This window comes from Eupeodes corollae, chromosome 1 (assembly GCF_945859685.1).
Source record: "Eupeodes corollae chromosome 1, idEupCoro1.1, whole genome shotgun sequence".
In the NCBI taxonomy this organism is placed as follows: domain Eukaryota; kingdom Metazoa; phylum Arthropoda; class Insecta; order Diptera; family Syrphidae; genus Eupeodes; species Eupeodes corollae.
Genome location: NC_079147.1, coordinates 183,768,481 through 183,789,244, shown reverse-complemented (window position 1 = coordinate 183,789,244; position 20,764 = coordinate 183,768,481). Strand labels below are relative to the sequence as shown.

At 34.6% G+C, this 20,764-nt stretch overlaps 5 protein-coding genes and 1 non-coding gene across 6 annotated transcripts in view; all 6 read right to left on the bottom strand.

Annotated features, from left to right (window-relative positions):
- The window catches only part of LOC129942208 (ras suppressor protein 1), a 190,967-nt gene that overhangs the window by 43,736 nt on the left and 126,467 nt on the right, over positions 1 to 20,764 (bottom strand). The gene's annotated exons all lie outside the window — the stretch shown is intronic.
- On the bottom strand, positions 562 to 1,897 carry LOC129942205 (zinc carboxypeptidase A 1-like). Its single transcript, XM_056051060.1, has one exon. It carries the CDS (start codon positions 1,880 to 1,882, stop codon positions 608 to 610), a length of 1,275 nt encoding a protein of 424 aa, XP_055907035.1. The 5' UTR covers positions 1,883 to 1,897; the 3' UTR covers positions 562 to 607.
- Positions 3,567 to 6,025, bottom strand: LOC129947603 (uncharacterized protein K02A2.6-like). The gene is made up of 4 exons (XM_056058236.1): positions 5,685 to 6,025; positions 5,159 to 5,639; positions 4,101 to 5,002; positions 3,567 to 4,032 (listed from the first exon to the last, which is right to left on the bottom strand). Exons 1-4 carry the CDS (start codon positions 6,023 to 6,025, stop codon positions 3,567 to 3,569), a joined length of 2,190 nt encoding a protein of 729 aa, XP_055914211.1.
- On the bottom strand, positions 6,070 to 8,040 carry LOC129947595 (uncharacterized). Its single transcript, XM_056058226.1, has 2 exons — positions 7,626 to 8,040; positions 6,070 to 7,571 (listed from the first exon to the last, which is right to left on the bottom strand). Exon 2 carries the CDS (start codon positions 7,531 to 7,533, stop codon positions 6,070 to 6,072), a length of 1,464 nt encoding a protein of 487 aa, XP_055914201.1. The 5' UTR covers positions 7,534 to 7,571; positions 7,626 to 8,040.
- On the bottom strand, positions 12,904 to 14,268 carry LOC129942207 (zinc carboxypeptidase A 1-like). The gene has a single exon (XM_056051063.1). It carries the CDS (start codon positions 14,240 to 14,242, stop codon positions 12,983 to 12,985), a length of 1,260 nt encoding a protein of 419 aa, XP_055907038.1. The 5' UTR covers positions 14,243 to 14,268; the 3' UTR covers positions 12,904 to 12,982.
- On the bottom strand, positions 20,686 to 20,758 carry Trnaf-gaa (transfer RNA phenylalanine (anticodon GAA)). The gene has a single exon. It is a non-coding gene; the product is annotated as a tRNA-Phe (tRNA).

The window sequence follows — 20,764 nt, the reverse complement described above, 5'->3', positions numbered from 1 at the left end:
TAAAGTGAACAGTGGAATTATCCGGATTTATATACAGTAATTTATCTGATATTTTGATAGAGCTAAAGGGTGTCCCAATGTTTAGAGAGGATTTGAATTTAGTATCGTATTTATGTTGACAGAATAACACAAGTAAATTACTTGAAATTAAGGCGATAGTTCGATTTTCTTAAAAATTCAGCACTACCCTTGAGATCAATCACACCGATTATAGATTCCGCAGCGGAATCTAAATGTCAATTTTGTAATTTAATTTTATAGTAAATCGTCAGATAAAACATTCCGGATCTGCTTTTGGGAAAAAAATGTTTTCTTTGGTGAATATTTCAAAAATAACCAAAACATTTTTTTTGTCAATCTTGGCAACACCTTACGTGTCAAAATAAAATGTTCGTTTTTTGGCACAATACCAATATAATTCAAGAAATTCAGGTGTTGACTTATTAACTTGCTCTGAAGTGTTACAATGGTATTAGAACTATCACGTACAAATTAGGTTTAGTTTTACAAAATGTATCATAAAATATTCTTGATTCAAAAAACTAAAATAAATGTCAAAACTAATATCAACGAAAAAATACTTTATTTATCTTATTGAAAATCCCGCTTACAAGTACTTCAACTGCTTAGCTTTGTTAACCATTGCGACAATAGAATCAACTGTCTCATCACCGGTTGGAATAATCTGTGAAGCTGGCAATTGGAATCCATACCAAACATTGTTGCTTGACGGACGCAGTTCATAGCAGAACGCCAATTTAGTGCCAACATTGGCATAAGCCCAATCAATACTTGCTCCAGAAGCAGGATAGATAGCATCATAGATGTTACCGCCAGTGTATTTCGTTCCGTAGCGCTTATTCATCGCATCGACAGCTGCATTGTAGACGGCTTTCAAGTCGTTTACATTTGGTGGCAATTGATTGGTGTGTCCGTATGGATAGAGCAAGTATTGGGAGTAGGCATGGAACGATACATACAAGTGAATCTTGCCTCTCAACGATGAAATGTAGCTCGACAGAGTCTTGACTTCGATTTCAGAGTTTGCAGTTGGTCCGGCGTAAGTGTCTGAGCAAGCGTTGTTGCTGGATCCTACTTCGTTCCAGTGGAAGTTCCAGTTCCTGTTGGGATCGGCACCATAACAGCTGCCATATGGGCGACGAGTCTTTCTCCACATACGATCTTTGTTCCAGGTGTAGGCATAACCATCGGGATTGGCGTGTGGAAAGATGTACCAATCGTTGTTTTGTGCAATATTCTTAATCGCCTGAGAGTTGCTGGTCAACAGTTGATTGATCAAATAGGTGACGGTAGCTGGAGCAATCCATTCACGAGCATGGATACCGCCTTCAATGAAGATACCCTTGTTGCCGGACTTGTGAGAGATCTTGATTCCCAAAATTTGACGACCTTCGTATGATCGTCCACCAACAATCAGAGACACAATTTTAGGATAGGCTTTTGCCAGCGATCTCAACCATTCGTAGTTCTCCTCGAGAGTGTGATATGATGTCCACCCATATCCCGATCGTTCTTCAAATCCAAGATCTACACTATCCAAACGTGCTTGAGCATCCTCATCAACTAGTTCGGGAATGATACCTTGTCTGCTTACAATGTTGACAAAATCGGGAACTTTATGAGGTGCAACGACAACATGAATTCCCTTCGCAAGGGCATGTACCCCATCAAGGAAAATCATACTATCGGTGGAACCATCGAGATCTTTCAAAACAGCCAATTGATCAGTGTCATTTGCTCTGACTTTGTAAACTCTATAGTTGTCATAACGAGCTTGTTCACCAGAAACTGCCAATGCAAGGCAGACTCCAACGAGAATAAACAGCGATCGCGATAACATATTGAATCGGTCTAATGTCATGTTACATGCAAGTCTACGACTTTTATAGTTTCAAAATATGTAGTTTGAAGATGTTTCCACTTTAGATAAGAATCCAAATGGTCTCTTCAAAGACGAATCAGTCTACCTCATTTAAACTCTTCAAGAAAGTACTCGTTTTAAGCTGATTTGTTGTATTGGTGGGATTTTAAAAAAAGATTGAACATTGTCAACTTAAGTTGTCTGATGAGCGACGGTTCTAATATAATTTACAAAAGCTTTATAGACAAAAGATTATATTAACACTTAAACTAGATTGAACCTTATCAAATTGTTAAATATTTATGAAGTGTCATAAAGTTGGTAAGGTTTCTTTTTTGTTCCATATGATTGGCATTACTTTAAGATTTAATTCTCCGCACTGATTGCGCACAATTTTTATTTAACCAAGATAGTATCTATCGGTATATAAAACAATTGATTTATTTACAATATGTCATTTTATAAAAAAAAAGTTTCAGATTTGTATCTGCTTAATAATGTTATAGTTTTTTGTTATCGTTTTAACTATTTTTTAAGACAGTAGGATTTTAACGGTCTAAGAAAATCAAAATTGTTAAATATTCTGATTTTGATTTGACAATTTCATTTGAAAAAATGTAAATCTCAACATTTGTTGCTGGAATAGTAAGGTTAGGAATGGTAATTCCAGATGTATGGGTTCAATTTTTGCCTGATTAAAAGCTGTGAAAGGGCTGGCAACGAGACGAGGAAATAGCTCGTCCTCGGTGTCGTAAAATAGAACCAAGACGAGACTTCTTAAGATTCCGAGACGAGATTGAGAAATATATGTGTTTTTAAATTAAATCGAATCGAATCTCGTCGGTCTTTCGGGATTTATATTCTTCTTCAAGGTAGAAGAAAATAATGTGCTTTGTTAATATTTCTTCGATGCGTGAAAGAAAACCAAATTAGACAAATGCAAACTCTTTAGAATTGATGCGATTTTTTCAAATTAAAACTTCTTACGCGGTTTTTTGAAGAGCAGAAGTAGAGTTTTTGTTTAGAACCTTTCCTACTGGCCGAGACTATCAAAAAATAAGTCGGGTCTCGTAACGTTTCCAGCCCTATGTAAAACTGTACGTCACATTTTTCCCTGGCACTACTCGCATACAGGAATTTTTAAGAGTCATAAATCACTAGGCCCTGGTACTATTCGACCAGTAGTGCCACCAAATAAGACGGTGGCAAGTCTGAACTATTGTAAGTTGAATTACATTGACGCCTAATTACTTAAATTCACTTCTATACTGTGAGCTAGACATTTTCGATTGAAAAATTAGTCACTTGATGCATAGTAACATAGTAGACTAACAGCAAATAACTCAAAATGAAGTAGTTTTGAAAATAAATGAAATTTATCAAAATAATTTGAGAACTTCAAAAAACATTGACTAACTTCTGTTACATTCATATTTTACAAATAATATATTTTTATTTATTTAAATAGATTTTTTTTAGTAAATAATTTACATTTAATTTGTTTTCATGTTTTTCATTTTGTAAATTGAAGCTTGTACTAACCTGTATTTTCCAATTCTAAATAACACAACACAACTATTCCATAATCAAAACAAAACTAAAACTTATTTATTATTTCTTCAATAACAATCTCAATAACAATTAAATGCTTTGCAACTTTAATCAATATGATACAGTGTATCTCCTACTGACAAGGTCGCCACATCCCTCCTATATTTTTAAGCTTCAGCTTCAAACCCGAATTTCTTGGTTCGGTGGTCTCTTCAACATCATTGTTGGATTCATTGCTTGGCTGCTCCAAAATATCTTCATTATTTGTTGTTTTGATTTCAGTCTGATGCAGCATTGGTATTTTTTTCACATGGTTTAAATTTCGCCTAAAAATTCTGCCATCATCTCCTTGTAGTACTACTTCGTTTCGATTCTGTTCCATCACCTTGAATTCAGTTGAATCGAAATCTGTTGTAAGTTTATTTTGAGGAATTAAATTACGAAGTAAAACTTTATCGCCAATGAAAATATCCGCTTCCTTTGCACCACGAACTCTATCTCCTCTCTCCTTTCCTTTTTGTTTGTTAATCTTGTCTAAATCTCTAGCCTCTGAATCTAAAATAGTTTCACTTACATCTTGTACAGAGGGAATTTTGTCTCTAATAGTCCTATTAAAAAGAAGCTCTGAAGGTGATTTACCCGTTGTGCCATGTGGTGTCCATTGTACATAAGAGTAAATTTCTGTACTTCTTTTCTGTAGTCCGCCCCTTTTCCATGAGCTATTTGCAGTCGCTTCAAAATAGATTTATTCATATTTTCAACTTCGCCATTGGCCTGTGGCCAGTAAGGAGGTGATGTTATCAGATCAATGTTGTTCTTGTCACAAAAGCCTTTAAATTCACTGCTTACAAATTGTCGACCATTATCTGCTTTTATAGATTTAGGATATCCCAATCTACAGAAAATTTCTTCCAAAATACCAATTATTTCGGAAGATGTAATTTTTTTTACAAACTTAGTCTCCTGGTATCTTGAATAATAATCAATGATAACAAAAGCAAAATCGTAATTTGGTAATGGACCCAATAAATCCATTGCTACACATTGCCAGGGTCCGTCCGGAAAAGCATGTCGCTGCATTGGCACAGGTGGAGTCGGTCTTGAAACTAAAAGGCAATCGCGACAAAGTTTTACAAATGATTCCACTTCCCTGTCCATTAATGGCCACGAGACCTTTAACCGCAGTCTCCGCTTCATTGCTGTCTCTCCTGGATGGCCTTCGTGACCCAGTTCTAGTACCCTAGATTGTAGTGATTTTGGTATGACAAGCCTGGAGCCACGAAGTAAAATGTTTCCCAAAGTACAAAGTTCAAATCGAAATGGAAACAACTTATTTTTACTACTGGCTGTCCAATCGTCTTTCTTTATATTTTCTACCGCTTCCATAATCTCTTGATCATTTGCGTTTTCTCTGACAACTTCCCTTATTGTAAGAGCACGTGGTACCACATTTTCTATCAGTGTACATACATTGTACTCGCAATGCCTGTCGAAAGAATCCGTATCTTCAATCTTGCACAATCTTGACAATGAATCTGCGATATTCAATTTTCCCGCTTGAAAGATCACCTTAAATTTAAAAGACTGAAGTCGTAGAACCCATCTTTAGATTCTAGCAGGAGGTTTCGAGGTATGCTTGAATATAGCCTCTAAAGGTTTGTGATCCGTTACAAGTTCAAATTCTATTCCTGCAAGGTAATAATAAAAACGTTCAACTGCCCATACCAACGCCAAACTCTCTTTTTCAGTCTGGGAATATCTCCTTTCCACCGCAGAAAGACTTTTGCTAGCAAACGAAATTACTTCAGGACAATCATTATGAAACTGTAAGAGAACTGCTCCTAAAGCAACAGGGCTTGCATCAGCAACTAAACGAGTACGGTTCTTGGGGTTAAAATAAGACAGCATCGGTATTTTCGCTAATGACTGTTTTAAACGCTTGAACGCATATTCTTCTTTCTCACCCCAGATAAATCGAATATCTTTTTTGATAAGCTTCCATAACGGTTCAGTTGTATCTGCCAAATCTGGAATAAACTTTCCTAAATAAGTGACAAGACCCAAAAAACTCCTTGTTTCTTCTTTTGTGTTTGGAGACCGAAATTCCAAGATCGTTTTAACTTTGTTGGGGTCTGCACTAATTCCAGCCGTAGTTGAAACATGGCTCAAAAACTTCAATTCATCAACTTTGAAACTGCACTTGTCCCTGTTGAGGGAAACATTCATATCTTTAAAAATTTTCAACACTAACCTTAATTCTCTGTCATGTTCCTCCTCACTGAGTCCAAAAACAATTATATCATCCAAATAATTCATTGCATTTTGACAGGGAGCCAAGATATTTTCCATTGTCTTTTGGAATATCTCGGGAGCTGAATTTACTCCAAATAATAATCGTTTATACCGAAACAATCCCTTATGGGTAATGAATGTTGTTATTTCTCGACTATCTTCAGTCAGCTCTAGTTGATGATATGCATTCTTAAGGTCTAGGCGTGATAAAAACTGAGCACCTTTCAGTTTGGTCATAAGAGTGTCAAATGTAGGGAGTGGATAATTTTCTCTCAAGATGGCTGCATTTGCTCGACGCATATCTACACACAAACGAATATCTCCGTCCTCTTTAAAGACTAACACTATAGGAGAGATCCATGAACTTGGACCGTAGACAGGCCGATAATTTCCTTTTCCAGTGCGTCTTTTAGTTTATTTTCCACCTTTTCTTCCAAAGCTGACGGAATACGGCGCAATGGTTGCTGCACCTGCTTAAATGCTTTATCTATAGTTAATTGTACCCGTATCCCTTTTATCTTCGGAAAAACACGATTGTCTTCTAGATGGTTTATGTCAACTCCTAATTTTAATACTTTTAATTTAAGTGCGGTATCACGACCCAGGAGTGATTGTTTGCCGTTCTTAATAACATAGAATGATGCCATCGACTCATTGCGGCAGTCAACGCTAATAGGGGCCTCAAAAACAGTTCTAACCTCAAGCATCTCCTTAGCAGCGTATGCCCTGAACCGATTTTCCGATTCTGTTCGAACATTAATTAATGCTGATGTTTGGCGCAACTTTTCCCAGTCTTCTTCTCCTATTAGATTGAACCGTGATCCTGAGTCGATGAGCATTAAAAGTTTGCAATTTCCTATGAAACACATTATATTCGCACTTGAAGATTCAACAAAATCTTCCGCCACTTGGAAACAGTAATGCTCATCCTGGTTATCGCTTGATTTTCCTTTTTCTACAAACCTTATATTCGATGGCCCAAATCTTGTTTTCTTATGGACAAAACCATCATCAAAAGTGTTTTTCCGCTTGTCGGACTTTGTCTTACATTTCTTAGCAAAATGACCTAAACGTCCGCAACTATTGCATTTGCTATTTTTAGCTGCACAGTAAACACTATTTGATAAATGACCCATTCGTCCACATCTCTGACATTCTCTATCTTCGTTTGGACCATTTCGTTTATGAGCAGGGTGGATACTGTTAATCCCACTTGACGACGGAATTATAGCCATCGAATCTGTCTGGCTTGCAATCTGTTCATGTACTTGGCACATCTCTAACACTTCTTCTAAAGAGTGTTCCTTTTCTAACAATCGTTTCTTTAAATCTCTAGAAGCCCATGCGTCTATAACTTTATCTTTTATATTTATTTCACAAATCTCTTGCTTTGTTTCACCAAAAGAGCATTTAGCTGCCTGATTGCGTAGCCGTAAAAGAAACTTATTGAAATTCTCTCCATCATCCGGCTTCAGCGTTCTGAACAAATGTCTTTCAAACGTCGAATTTCTCTTTGGAGAAAAATATTCGTTTAGCTTTTTTACTAACACCTTGAATACATCTTCAGAAACAATATCGTCCCCAGTAGTAACACAACTGACCAATGCTCCAGGGATATTAAAAATTACCTCTTGCAACTGCGGTCCTCCAAGATGCAAAAGCTTATTTTTCTTTTTAACTGCATCGATAATTTCTTCCGACTCCAAATAAAGAACAAATGAGCGATACCACTTTTCCCATTCTGACCTCATCAAAGACTTATCGATGGTCTCACAAAGAAAAGGTTTTATTCCTGAGGCGCTCATCATCTCCTTTTTTTAGTTAACAATTAAATGCACCACCAATCCTACAATTTAATGTAATTACTTAAGCACAAATATATTCAATTAAATGATCATACCTTCCGGTTCTTTTATAGCAATTTAATGCCTTTGGTCAACAATTGAATGTAACCCCAATCAATTCTTTTTATTTTTCTCTTATCGCAATTTAATGCTTTTGGTCAACAATTGAATGTAACCCTTGATCGAATTTTTTTAAATCGTAAACAAAAATTCTTTTTTGTTCTGGAAAAATAAAAAATATATATATACATATATACATATGTATAATATATTTATATATTAATATTTCGTTTCATCCTCGTCGCCAACTGTACTAACCTGTATTTTCCAATTCTAAATAACACAACACAACTATTCCATAATCAAAACAAAACTAAAACTTATTTATTATTTCTTCAATAACAATCTCAATAACAATTAAATGCTTTGCAACTTTAATCAATATGATACAGTGTATCTCCTACTGACAAGGTCGCCACAAAGCTCAAGAACTTAAGGAAAGGGGTTAGTTCGTATATTATGGTCTAATTGTGTTTAGATCTTTGCGTGCAACAGATGGCGATGTATTGTATTGTTTATTTTAAAACTTTATTTTTATAAAGTTTTTGTTTTATATATTATAAAAATGATTAACGACTACGCGAAGAGAATTCAAATCGATTTTTTGCTAAGCACCGTTGAAAAACAGGAGGATTTATACGAAAGCTTCTTAATGGCCGACAGAATGGCAATGTTGTGATGGTTTCTGTAACCCACCGAACAATGTTACAATCTTTTTGGAGAAAGTAAGATTATTACCCTTGATATTTCAAAAGCATTTGATAGAGTTTGACACCAAGTTCTCTTATCGATAATGGGTTCTTTTGATGAATTTATCTTCGTTGTATTATAAACATCCTTCCAAACAGTCCCAAAGAATTTGTATGGGTATGTTTTTAATTCTGAAATTCATAAAATAAATGCTGCTGATCCCAAGGGCTCCATAAACGATATCTTCTCTACCACTTCTTATCCATTAAACTGTTTCACAGACAACACTGCCCTGAGCTTTTTATATTTTTTTCTAGATTTAAATCCTTGTCCTTGGGATTTGAAACTTCAAAGCAACAGTATGCGTATCTCATTAAATGACGATTTTGAAAGCATTGTCGAATGGGGAATATATTCGACGTTGACAAAATGCTGATAGGTGCTCAGGATTTCTTAGAATGTGAAAACAATTTCTCACCACTTTTGTTCTACTTGCAATTTACAAAGCTTAAATACTTAACCATAACTCGCATTTCTGAGCAGGTGCCCCAAAACCAAGTTTAAATCTCTAAGTAGAATCCAAAAAAAGGCTTATACTCGTAATTATAACCGAAGCATTTAAATCGCAACAATATTCTGTCGAATTATTCAATTGCGTTTAAACCCTTCGAAAACTAAGCCCCAGTAATTGCATTTCCAGGAATGCTCATCAGTTCACTTTTGTGCTCAATTCAAGACGTACTGTCAAGGTACAACAACCCAATCTCCAATTGAGGTACTATAGGCACCCGTTGTTCACCACGGGGAGGTGAGAGTAGGAGTTGATAGACAGAGGTGGGTTTTGAGAAAAACCTGTGGATGCTTCTGTCCTCTTGAATGCACATGTCCACCATTTGAAAATCACTGTCAAGTTTAGAGATTGTTTTTTCACCGCCCTTTAAGACCAATGTGCACCGGTATCTCCTCTTTTCCTAACGCTCGCACTGTTTCAATGTTAACACATAAAGGATATTAATAACTCCTTGAGTGCCTGTAAATTAAAAAAAAATACCTTGCCAAGATGCTTTCTAGGTTTTGTTCTGGAAGGTAATCGTACTGCAGTTAATACGGAGCCGACACAAAATTGTTTAGAAACATGACAAAATTAAAAGCTTTCATTTTTGTCGCGTAAGTGTGCAAACACTCATGAAATCATGGGTTACTAAAATTAGACAAATAAGAGACCTTGTGTTGCTTCTTCAAAAACACAGTGACTTATGAGAAATTAAACACTTTTCTATGAGCACCAACACGGTGCAGAATGCAGGGTTTTTCTTATAAAAATGCTGTCGACGGCGTTTTTAACTACGTCGCGGTTATTGTTAGTTTAGTTTCAGATAATACATATAATTTATTAAAAAGTAAAAAAGAAATAAACTCTCACTGAAAAATGAAAATTTCTAAACATCAAACAAACAATAGCGGAAGTTTAATATTTTCTAAATCTGAATAAAAACCAATATTTTTGTTTCCTTTCGATATGCCTATTTAAAACAAGGTATGACAGTGTGGGAAAGTTTAATCAAGGAACAACTTAACCTACAATTACTTGATTTACCAAGATCAAACAAATTTGAATCTTCTAGTTTTCTATAATGTTTATAATTTTTCTTTTTATAAATTTCATTTCTCCGATTGTAGGTAAAACTTTGCACTTTTGTTTATACTCTCTTGACAAATTTATCTACGTTCTAAATACGATTGCACTCAAGTATCGGTTGTCGAAACCTCTTGAAATTTGATTTGATTGACAGTCAAGTATATATAAAATTCTTTAGCTTTTGTTCATTGATAATCCCATAAACAAACGATATCTTAATTTTCCTTTGCTTTGTAAAATACAAAGCAAACTCCTGGCCTAATACTCCAGTTATAAGTTTTGTATATGTTTTTGCTATCAAAGTATTTATTAAGTATTTTAACTTTAATATCAAGATAGAAATTAACACTTTGATAAAATTGTCATAATTTTGAAAGCGTGTCTGATTATCAAAAGATTGGAATAAAATCAAAATGAGTTTTGTACGTACTTAAATAAATTTGAGGAGAATTAACTTGTTGTTTAGGGTATTTGCTGATATTATTTACAGAAAGAATGTAGACACAATTAATTGCATAAATAAAGACTTTTAACAGAATCAAGATATAAGATATTCCTCTAGAAATGAAACGTTGGTATTTTTTTCTTTTGGAAAACCCATTTTTAGCTTGAATGTAAGTTTAGAAATGAAGTGTAGGGTTCGAGTTGCTCGTGATTAGTCGTTTTTTTTTTTCTGACGCATAAAAAGAACTATTTAAATCAAAGGTCCGTAATCCTATCATACATAATTCAACGTAATAATCATATATTCTTTTGAACTTTCTGGTTGAAATTATAGACACCAGAGTCTGACTAAAATAGAATCTGGACGATAAGGCTAGTTCGACAAAACTTGTGAACAATCATAAGCTTAGGATGAAGCTGCATTATTTCTTGGTGATAACATTCTATTGCATTCTAAAGAATATTCCAGTTAATTTTATCTTGATAAAAAGAATTAATTTTTAAATTAGAAAATACACATTTTTCATTGTTTAATAGATATTGTCCAATGTAGTAATTAAACTGCTTGTCAATATACATGTTGGTCATATCCATATATTTAGAAGTTAAGGCACTTAAAACTTGGATATTAATAGTGATTTCGAAAAAGAATGATCCGATAATGCCTCCAGCCAAAAAACTCGTGCTAAACAGTCAGGCGTTTGAATGCACTTTTTTCTTAACCATTACTCGTGAGTTATTGCAACATTCGACTCGATTTTTTGATCAGATTTAGTTGTCGTGATGCTCTTATAAAATAATCATCAGTTTTCTGAACTCAATCACAGCGTGGATGGAAATTGCATCGGAGTTTTTCAATTCTTTTCCAATCCTTAGTCGCTCAGGGAACTTTATCTGGGCCAACATTTTTGTTTGCATTTTAACATATGTCATTTTGCAAATTGAATTCCGATCCTAAAGCACTTCGATCTTCTGCAGACGATACAAAACTTTTAGCTGCTTCTTTTACGTCAGCAATGCATTAGAAAATTTACGAGTCTCCTAACCTATTTTACTCACGTATTTGAAGTCTTGCGGTTTAAAAATAAAAGCTAAAAAATTTAGTCTAATCTGTTTTAGAAGTTCCTATCGAAAAAGACATTGAAAGGCTGTTGTGATCTTTGCAGGAGTGATCTTTGCTAATTGGAGAAACAAAATATTTAAAAATTGGCTATCAAATATTGACTATAAGTTCAAATTTAAAAAAACATGCACGGAACGTATTGAATAAAGTGAAAGTAGCCACTGCTATTTTAATGAAAAAACTGCTTTCGTAAAAACATTAATTCCAAAATACAAAAATTCTTATAAGACCGATAACCTTGTATGTACAATTTCCAACATGTACTTGTACATAGCTTATAAAGTATAAAATAAAGCAATGCAATCAAAACCAAAATTATGCATTTTTTAGCCTAAATCCGTAAAAATTCTTCATAAATTCCATTCTGTAATTCTGGACAATCGATAGAGGTGGTAGAAGATTTCCAATTTGGAAAAGTTCCCTCAACGGGTGGCGGAGTTAAATTTCAGAAAAAAGAAAAATCCAAGTTCGTATCGCTGTCCAAAATGTTGGGAAAAAACTCTTAAAGCGTAAAGATCAGGCTACGGTTGTTTCTAATTCATGTTGAATCGTACTTCTTTATGGATACAGCACTGCCACAAGAAACCTGTAAGCTGCGTTGTGGGTCAAGCGATGTAATGAAACCCTCTCATACTCGAGGACAGACAAGTAAGCCGGCCTAGAACTACTTAGCGAAGAACGTTCGAACAAGAGAAGAGCTCTAGAAAGCTGTGATATACTTCCAGGAATCGTACAGAAATCCCTGTAGGAGTTACTTGCTCACAGTTATATTATAGTGCAAAAAAATGAACAACAATTTCAAATAAAACTTTGTCTTTTATTCACTTACAGTTCCTCAGCATATTCCGTCAAGGCCTTCTTGCTAATTTGATTATTACTACAAATAGCAATAGCTGGAAATAAAACATTCTTAACATGCAAGACCTTTGGTGAGAGTCTTGTTTCAGTTGGTGATTCAATAAATTCCACAGCAAGACGATAGACATCCATATGAGTTGTAATCAGAATAAAAGCCATTATTCCCAGCCAAATGTATCTAAGGAAAAAAAGTAGAAGCAGATCAGAAAAAGTCAAAATTTATTTCATTTACTAAAAGACAATTTTGTTGAAAATGGTTAAAGAATTTTTCAAGGCAGGCTCTCATTGAACACGCAGTTTTAATACATTCTCAACTCTGCCAGAATAAGTTCCTTGACGGCTTCTTCGGTCGTTCCTCTCCATGAGAGCAGAATAGTTAATCAATGGAAAAAGAAAACATTGAAATGAGCCCAATTATATAATAAAAATATAGAAAATGTTCTTCCTTGGTTGGATCAAATCCTTCGTCAAACATATTCAAAAGCTGCTTTGATATAATTTTAACCAAATAAAATACTAATTTCATTTACAGCAAATTTTCCCTATTAGGAACTTTATTTCACACAAACTTTTTATTACAAAAATTTAGATTTTACATTTTACAAATACTTAAGCTCCTTTGCCTTGTTAACCATGGCCACAATAGAATCCATAGTTTCCTCTCCAGTTGCGATAATTTGTGAAGCCGGCAATTGGAATCCATAGCGAATACTCAATGCCGATGGTCTCAATTCATAGCTGAATGTCAATTTTGTTCCAACTTTCGAATAAACCCAATCAATACTCGATCCTGAAGCCGGGTAAATAGCATCGTAAATGTTACCTCCAGTGTATTTAGTTCCATGGCGTTTCTTTATAGCACTGACAGTGGCATCATAGACAGCTTCGAAATCTTCGGAGTTTTCTGGAAGTTCACTTGTGTGTCCGAAAGGATAGAGAAGGTATTGTGAGTAGGCATGGAATGAAAGGTACAGTTGAATTTTTCCTGCCAAGGACTCAATATAGCTGGATAGTGATTCGATTTCAATTTCCGAAGCAGGTGAGGGTCCGGCATAGGTTTCCGAGCAAGGACTACTGCTGGCACCGACAGAGTTCCAAGAGATATCCCAGTTTCGGTTGGGATCAGCACCACGACAGGAGCCATGTGGCTTGCGAGTTTTCCTCCACAAACGGTCGTTTGTCCAGGTGTAGGCATAGCCATCGGGATTGACATGAGGGAAAATGTACCAATCGTTGTTTTCGGCAATGTTTCTTATTGCAGGATCTTCGCTGGTAAGAAGTTCGTTGATCAGATAGGTGACAGTTGCTGGGGAAATCCATTCACGAGCATGAATACCACCTTCAATGAATATTCCCTTGTTGCCTGGCTTATAGGAAATCTTTACTCCACGGATCTCACGGTTTTCGTAGGTTTTTCCTCCAACAATCAATTCCACCTGATCCGGATGTGCCTTCTCCAATGACTCCAACCAGTTGTAGGTTTCCTCCAGAGTATGGTAGGCAGTCCAATCATATCCCGATCGTCTTGATGATGATAATCCAATATCTTCCTCATCCAAAATTGTCTGCAAATTCTTCTCAATCAACTGGACATCGAGTTCGTTTCTCCTCAAACCATCGATTATATCATGAGCCTTATGTGGAGCAACAACAATTTGGACTGCCTTTCCCAAGACATATGGTCCTTGCAGAAATATTACACTATCACTTTTGCCTTCAATTTCTTGAAGAATTTTCAATTGTTCCAAATTTGACGGAGTGACGGTATACAAGCGGTAGTTGTCATAGCGAGTTCGTTCGCCAAATGCCAATGCCAAGCAAAGGCCCATCAACACAAATATCCAAAGTGTTTGTGACATTTTCACTTAATGAACTTTCTATGGTAATTTGTCTCAATTATATACTCTAACTAGAGGTTCTATATGGAGACTTTCGATAAGGGTTAGTGCAAAAGTCACATACAACATTTATAAATGATTTACTGAACCATGCCTCTGCTGTATGAGTGAATGTGAGACAAGTCTTGAATTTTAAATTTTATCATTGATTGTTTTATGTTCTTATTTATTGTTTAGGTTTAGGCACATATACAGATATTGTAAATTAGGTCTTTTTCGGTCTTTTTTGTCCGTATTTCTTATCAGTCGCATTCATAAATCCTCTACGTTGGTTTTTGAAGTTCTGTATCGTGATTTAGACTTCTCATGTGATTGCAATGGATATAAATCATAGAAAAAGATATCTTGGAAACATTTCTAAATCCTGAGGTTTTTTTTATATAGATATTATTAATTTAAAAATACTGTTTTCAGAAGTCTGAAGTCTTCTACAACATTTAACACTTAATTTTCGACACTAAGCCAGTTTCTTCACCATTTACATCATCTTCACTATAACACTGAGACGATGCTTTCTTAAAACATGTCATTATTAGAACTTCTATAACTCCTTCAGGGAGGACTTTAAGATTGTATTATATATTTGAAAATCTAAGACTTGTTCTGACGCAAATTAATTGTGTTAAGATTCATATAAGTAATATAATTTGAATGTTTAATTATACCTTCCATATGAGTCTCCTTCAGTTCTGCGAATCATTCTCAAGCCATGGGTAATACTTCTTTCAAGATATTCAACATAAAGTTTATGGGCAACTTTTTTAAACACAACACTATCCGTTAAATCTTTTTCTTTCTGCATTTTTTTATTTAAACAAATCAAGCTGTTGTTTACAAGTTTATTAACTAAAAATTAAATTTTGTGTTATCTTTAATCTTCGATGGATTAAAGAAAAATGAATCAGAAAAATAAAACATAAAATACCTCTAGAACTAATTTGGAGCTAAACTCTTTGACATCACATCAATCACCCTTTATGCTATTTAGTTTAGGTTATTATTATTGTATTGTACGTCCTTCCAGGGTAGCATTTGATAAGTATGTATATTCTTTTGATTGAAGGTCATAATACAACAATCAATTATTTATTTAAAAATTACAAGCCTTCTTCGTTGCATAGGTATTAGCTCAAGACAGAGGTATTTGGGTCGTTTTTTTATAATAAGCCCAAGCCCACGCTCAATGAGATTTTTGATACCCTTATTATAAAAAGGCACATTTTGAGCATTATCGCAGGGAGAGGGGTTTTGAAAGGAGGAACCGGAGTTCATTGGTTTTGAATTCTTAAACATTGCAATAAATGAAAAAGACAGAGTGTGGTAAAGCATTACACATTCGTGTGCTACGCCTATCGAACGAATATCTGTACTTTACAATACGACCGAAGTAGGACTCGAGAGCATTCTGATAGGAATAGTGTTTGTGATCTCTTCAGAAGAGGTAGTTCGAGGTGCCGAGAATCTCGAGATTTCAGTTTCCATTCATAAATATTGATAAAGATTCTAAATCATATTGCAATAACAGTAGGCAGCATTGAGTTTTCGTTAAATTCTACTTGATTCCCTATTTAACAGCGCTGTCTTAATAAATAAATAAACTAAGTGGCGCTACAGAGAGGAGGATAAAGAGAGATGCCGAATCCAAACGGTTGATTTGAAAAAGCCTGCAATAGACAGTAACCGTGAAATAACTTTAGGTGACACAATGCCGTCTAGGTAAGAATTTAATGAGCTTATCATAAATATCGCTGTTGAAGATCCAAATCCAAAGAAAAGGGCAGTGAATGAAAGAAGTTTCACACAGGATATGGTTATTAAAATTGGGATTGAGTTTCGAAGACAGAACTGGCACACTAGAACTTGTTTTATGGTTTTCAGACATGTACCCTACTCATTCAATACTGCAGCCGAAAGGTAATTTCTAATCCAACGATGAAGTGATTTGTTTAAATCAAAACAAACATTTTCTTTAAAAGAACCTGATGTGAAATTCTATCAAATAATTTTGAACTATCAAACGCTTTTACTTTTACTTACTTTCTCCAAAGAGATTTATTTCACTTCTTCAAGATATTTCTTAAGCTTACCTCAACTTGAAAAAGAGGGACGTAAGTGCGATCGATCGATAATTCGAGAGGAAGAAGAGACCAAAAAGGTAGCTTTGAAGAAGACCTCTTCAGATCAAAAGAAGCCGATTTGTGTTTGTAAATATATTTTAGGACTCTGGGTAACTGTACCATTGCGAAAGATTGGTCCCATAAAATCATGAATCATTGCATTCATAGCATTCTCGCAGCAGTTGCGGACTGCCTAGCACAAAGATAAGCTTTCCCTTAAGCTAGCAAATAGAGTTTCATTGATATCGAGAGTATGAACTGAAGAAAACGTAAAATTCGTCAGGTTTTATACAAATGATTAACATTTCGTTATGCCTTTTAGTTAATCAATAATTTTTGCTGAGTTAACTTGGTTTCAATTAAAACCAAGTGTAAGAACATAGTTTTTGTATTGTGTTTAATATGTACTTTCTCAACTTTAATCATGGTTCAATAATTTGCAAAGTTATACAGAGATAATCCAACAATTATCAACTTGTACGAAATATGACCCAAAAAATGTAATCAAGAAACCCGTACTAATATTTGATGAAATTATTTCCAGAGCATACAAAACACTTGGGAATAGCCTGATTCTGGAGTCTTTTACTGATGAACTTAATAATCAATAACCCAGGTCTACAAAATTATACTATACTGAAATACTAACAATATTTCAACCGAATATTGAAGAAAATATTATTTTTAGAAAAACGTCACGAATTTTGTCAAAAAAAGCTACTTTAAGAATTTAGACAGCCTCAGAAAGATTTTAAAAGATAATGATTGAGCAATTTTAAAGTTGGATTTCAATTAAGGGTATCAGAAACCTTGTCGACAGCAATCACGTTTTAAAAACATATTGATACCAAAGTAAAAGTTCCATGTAATTGTAATTGTAATACTTCGATAGATTTTTGATAACTACTAACTTAAATATTTTTCTGCACGTTTCTATACGTCTTTTTAATTGAAATGTTTTTTTTTTTTATTTACAGGAACTACAAACTTTAACTTTCTCTGGACGAATTATTATGGCTTGATATATTTTTTGGGCGTGGACAAATTGTATTGGCGTGTCGACATTTTACTTCCAATATTCAGGTAAATGCATAAATAAATTAGAACAAAATGTATCATCTCCACAAAAGTTGTTATATTCTGTTAAGATTTTTAAACATATTCATATATACAAGAAATAACTTATTATTGTAGACGTAGCCCATTCTACGGGCGAGGTAAATTTTCAAGCCCTACTAATGTTCTCAACCTACCGTTAATAGGTCTTCATTTCCTTCTCATGTGTGGTTTATAAACGGTTTTTCACTAGGGGCTAGTAGATGTTGAAATGGAATAAAACAAGCTGTGTGTGAGATATTAACAAAATTATGTTTGTATTTGAAAGACGCATGTATGCCATTAAGTGTGGAATATGACATTATTATTTATGGTGGCACGGATCCGAGTGATCCAATTTTCAATGACTCTTCTGCATAGACCCGGCTGATTTCGAGCTATGGCATTTTGACATTTTAAGTTCACCTTTAGAACATCGGTCGATAGTGGTTTATTTGCATAGACCTGCAACTTCATGAAACCCCACAGGAAAAAAAGTCTAGCGGGGTCAAATCACATCACACTGCGAGAGTTAACCTTACCCTCAAATCGTTCATGCAAAATGTCAATCGTGGTACTTGCTGTGTGGCACGTAGCGCCGCACAGTGGGGAAAATGCGGACAAAACCTATTTTTCTGAAAGTAAATTTTAAACAGAAAGTGTTTTTTTATAGTTAATTGGTTGAAGAATCATAAAATGAAACCGTTTTTCAAAAAAAAAAATACTAGTAGATAAGTAGATTTTCAGTCAAAATTCAAATATCGTGAAAAATGATAAAATATTGGTGTTCCTACAATGAATATTGTGAAATTTAAAAGTTTTAAACAATTTTTTCTGCTAATATGATTGAAACAAATAGAAAAACAATACCGTATGTTATTTTTTTCAGGAAGAAACACTCTTTTTCTGTGATTCTTTTAATTCGCATCAGGTTTTAACTACTTCCTCTGTTTGCCTCTTTTTGCAAACTATTTTCAAGATAGTGTAAGGTCTCAGCAACATTTTCCAGCCAAAATCTTATCCGGATGCGGTTTTTAGATCAAAAAAAAACAAAAATAACAATAAATTAATAATTTAGATTAGAGAATTTCAAATGTATGCCTTTCAACCAGTTCTGACGATATTATATGGTAAACAGCAAAAGACGGCTATGTGAAATAACCCTTAACTAACCCAGCACTGAGTAAACAGAATTATATTAACAAAATTCGTAGAAAGTACTTCGATTTTCTGAAATTGAAAGTGTCTCGTAATATTGTTTTATGGTACTAACAATATGCTATAGATTATCGGGAAAAAATAAGACAATGTGGTAAACAGAGTTTTATGTACATCCTTTTTTACTTAGCCTGCAATTATTTTGCATTTCTTCTCTTTCTCTTTACCTATCCTCAAAGCCATCTATGGACCAGAATACGTACTAATTTTTGGTTCATAAAAAAAGATCTCAATAGAAAGCAATATCGCTTGTTGTTTTTGCTTTGAAAATAATAAAACACGGCTAATATGTAAATACTTTAAAGTGTGAAACCGTTATTTTTATCATACGCCATTAGTTTTCATTTATTTTGGTTATTTAAGAAGTAACTGAATAATTTTCAGAAAAAGGTCTTGAGGTGTTCCCAGAGTTTGCAGTCCCAGTTCTTTATTAGACAATGTCAATAAGTATTTCCCAATTTTTCTCGAAACGATTTGGTATATGGGTTTTAGTTTTCTTTTTTTATTTCTGCAGTCAGTGGGGTATGGTATTGCATGATAAGTGCAGGATATACTCCATGAAGCGTTTTCTTCATCATTTTAAAATAGATTACATGTTTTATTTTAATGAAGATTTCATTGCGCTGAATTTCAGTTTCTTAAAGATTCAGAATTTCATCTTCCACACTATCTTTTTTTTCTAACTTCTTCCTGAGTTTCTTTCGAAAAGGAAAATTAAAGAGCTATTGAATGATGGGTTGAAGATGGTAGAATATTTTTTCAAATTCGTTCTTCATTTTAGAAAAAAATGTCCATCAGAAATACTTTCTATTTCATAGATTTGCATATATCAAATTAAGTTTTTTTGAACTAATTTGAATTTAAATTATTTAAGATTAGAAAGCTAATTGAGATTAAATGAATTTGTTTTTATTTTATTTAATTGAATTATTTTTTCATTTTTTATTTAATAGTAAATTTAAAACAAATCAATTGATAAGCTTTGAAAACACCAACTATCTTTAGCATTATAAATGAATGTGTCATCCTTGGAATTTCAAACAAAATAAACCTAAACTTTTTCTTCTTTTTCATATATGTTCTCCGAAAAAGCCATTTTCTTTTTTAGTGGGCGTGGAAATAGGCGAAGTTTTCTGGTGCATATTTGTCTGGCTATTGGCTATCATTCTTGAAAATTTCATCAAAATCGGTTCATTAGCTTAGATTTTAGAGAGTTTTGTGCGCTCTCCCATACAAGGTTCCTCACTGTGCGCCAGTCCTGCTGTCATATAGTTTCATATAATTCAAGTTGGGAAATAAGAAATAAGCTATAATCTTTATGTAGCGTTCGCAGTTGACGTTGACCGCCTCACTAGCCTTAATTTTAAAAAAGCACGAATCAGTCAACCCGCCCCGTCGTCGCGCCGGCCGCCTCACCGGTTTAAAATCTACACCAAACGTTAACATTTTTTGGATGCATTATCACCTGTTGAACGTGTCGCCCCAAGACATACATTTTGCTTATTAACACTCCATTCCATCCCATTCAGCCAAAAATGCGCCTTGTCACTAAAGATGATTTTCGGCAAAAATTGAGGTCCTCTTCCAAACGACTCGAAGCCCAGTCAGTGAACAACCGGCATGGGGCGCGGCCGGCGTTGTCTATGGCCATAAACTGTAGGCCCAAGTCCCGACGCAAAATTCTTCAAGTTGAAGTGTGCAAAAGGCCGAGTTCTTGTGCAGGTCGAGGGTTCTGCTGTACACTTTCACGGCCCGCGGCGAAGTACTCGGCCGATATTGCGTTCCTTGAAAGTAAGTGTGTTGGCTGAGGGTTAACTGAACCGGTCGTCTCAAATTTGGCCACCAACGTTTGTGTTTATTTTGATAATAAACTTTTATAATTTTAACGTGTGCTGTTCAATCGTGTTATTGCCATGATGATTTGGCATAAACATATTTGCTTCAATAACAAAAAATTAAAAAAAGAACACCCAATGCCGAAACCCGGGATTGAACCGGGGACATTTAGATCTTCAGTCTAACGCTCTCCCAACTGAGCTATTTCGGCAGATAA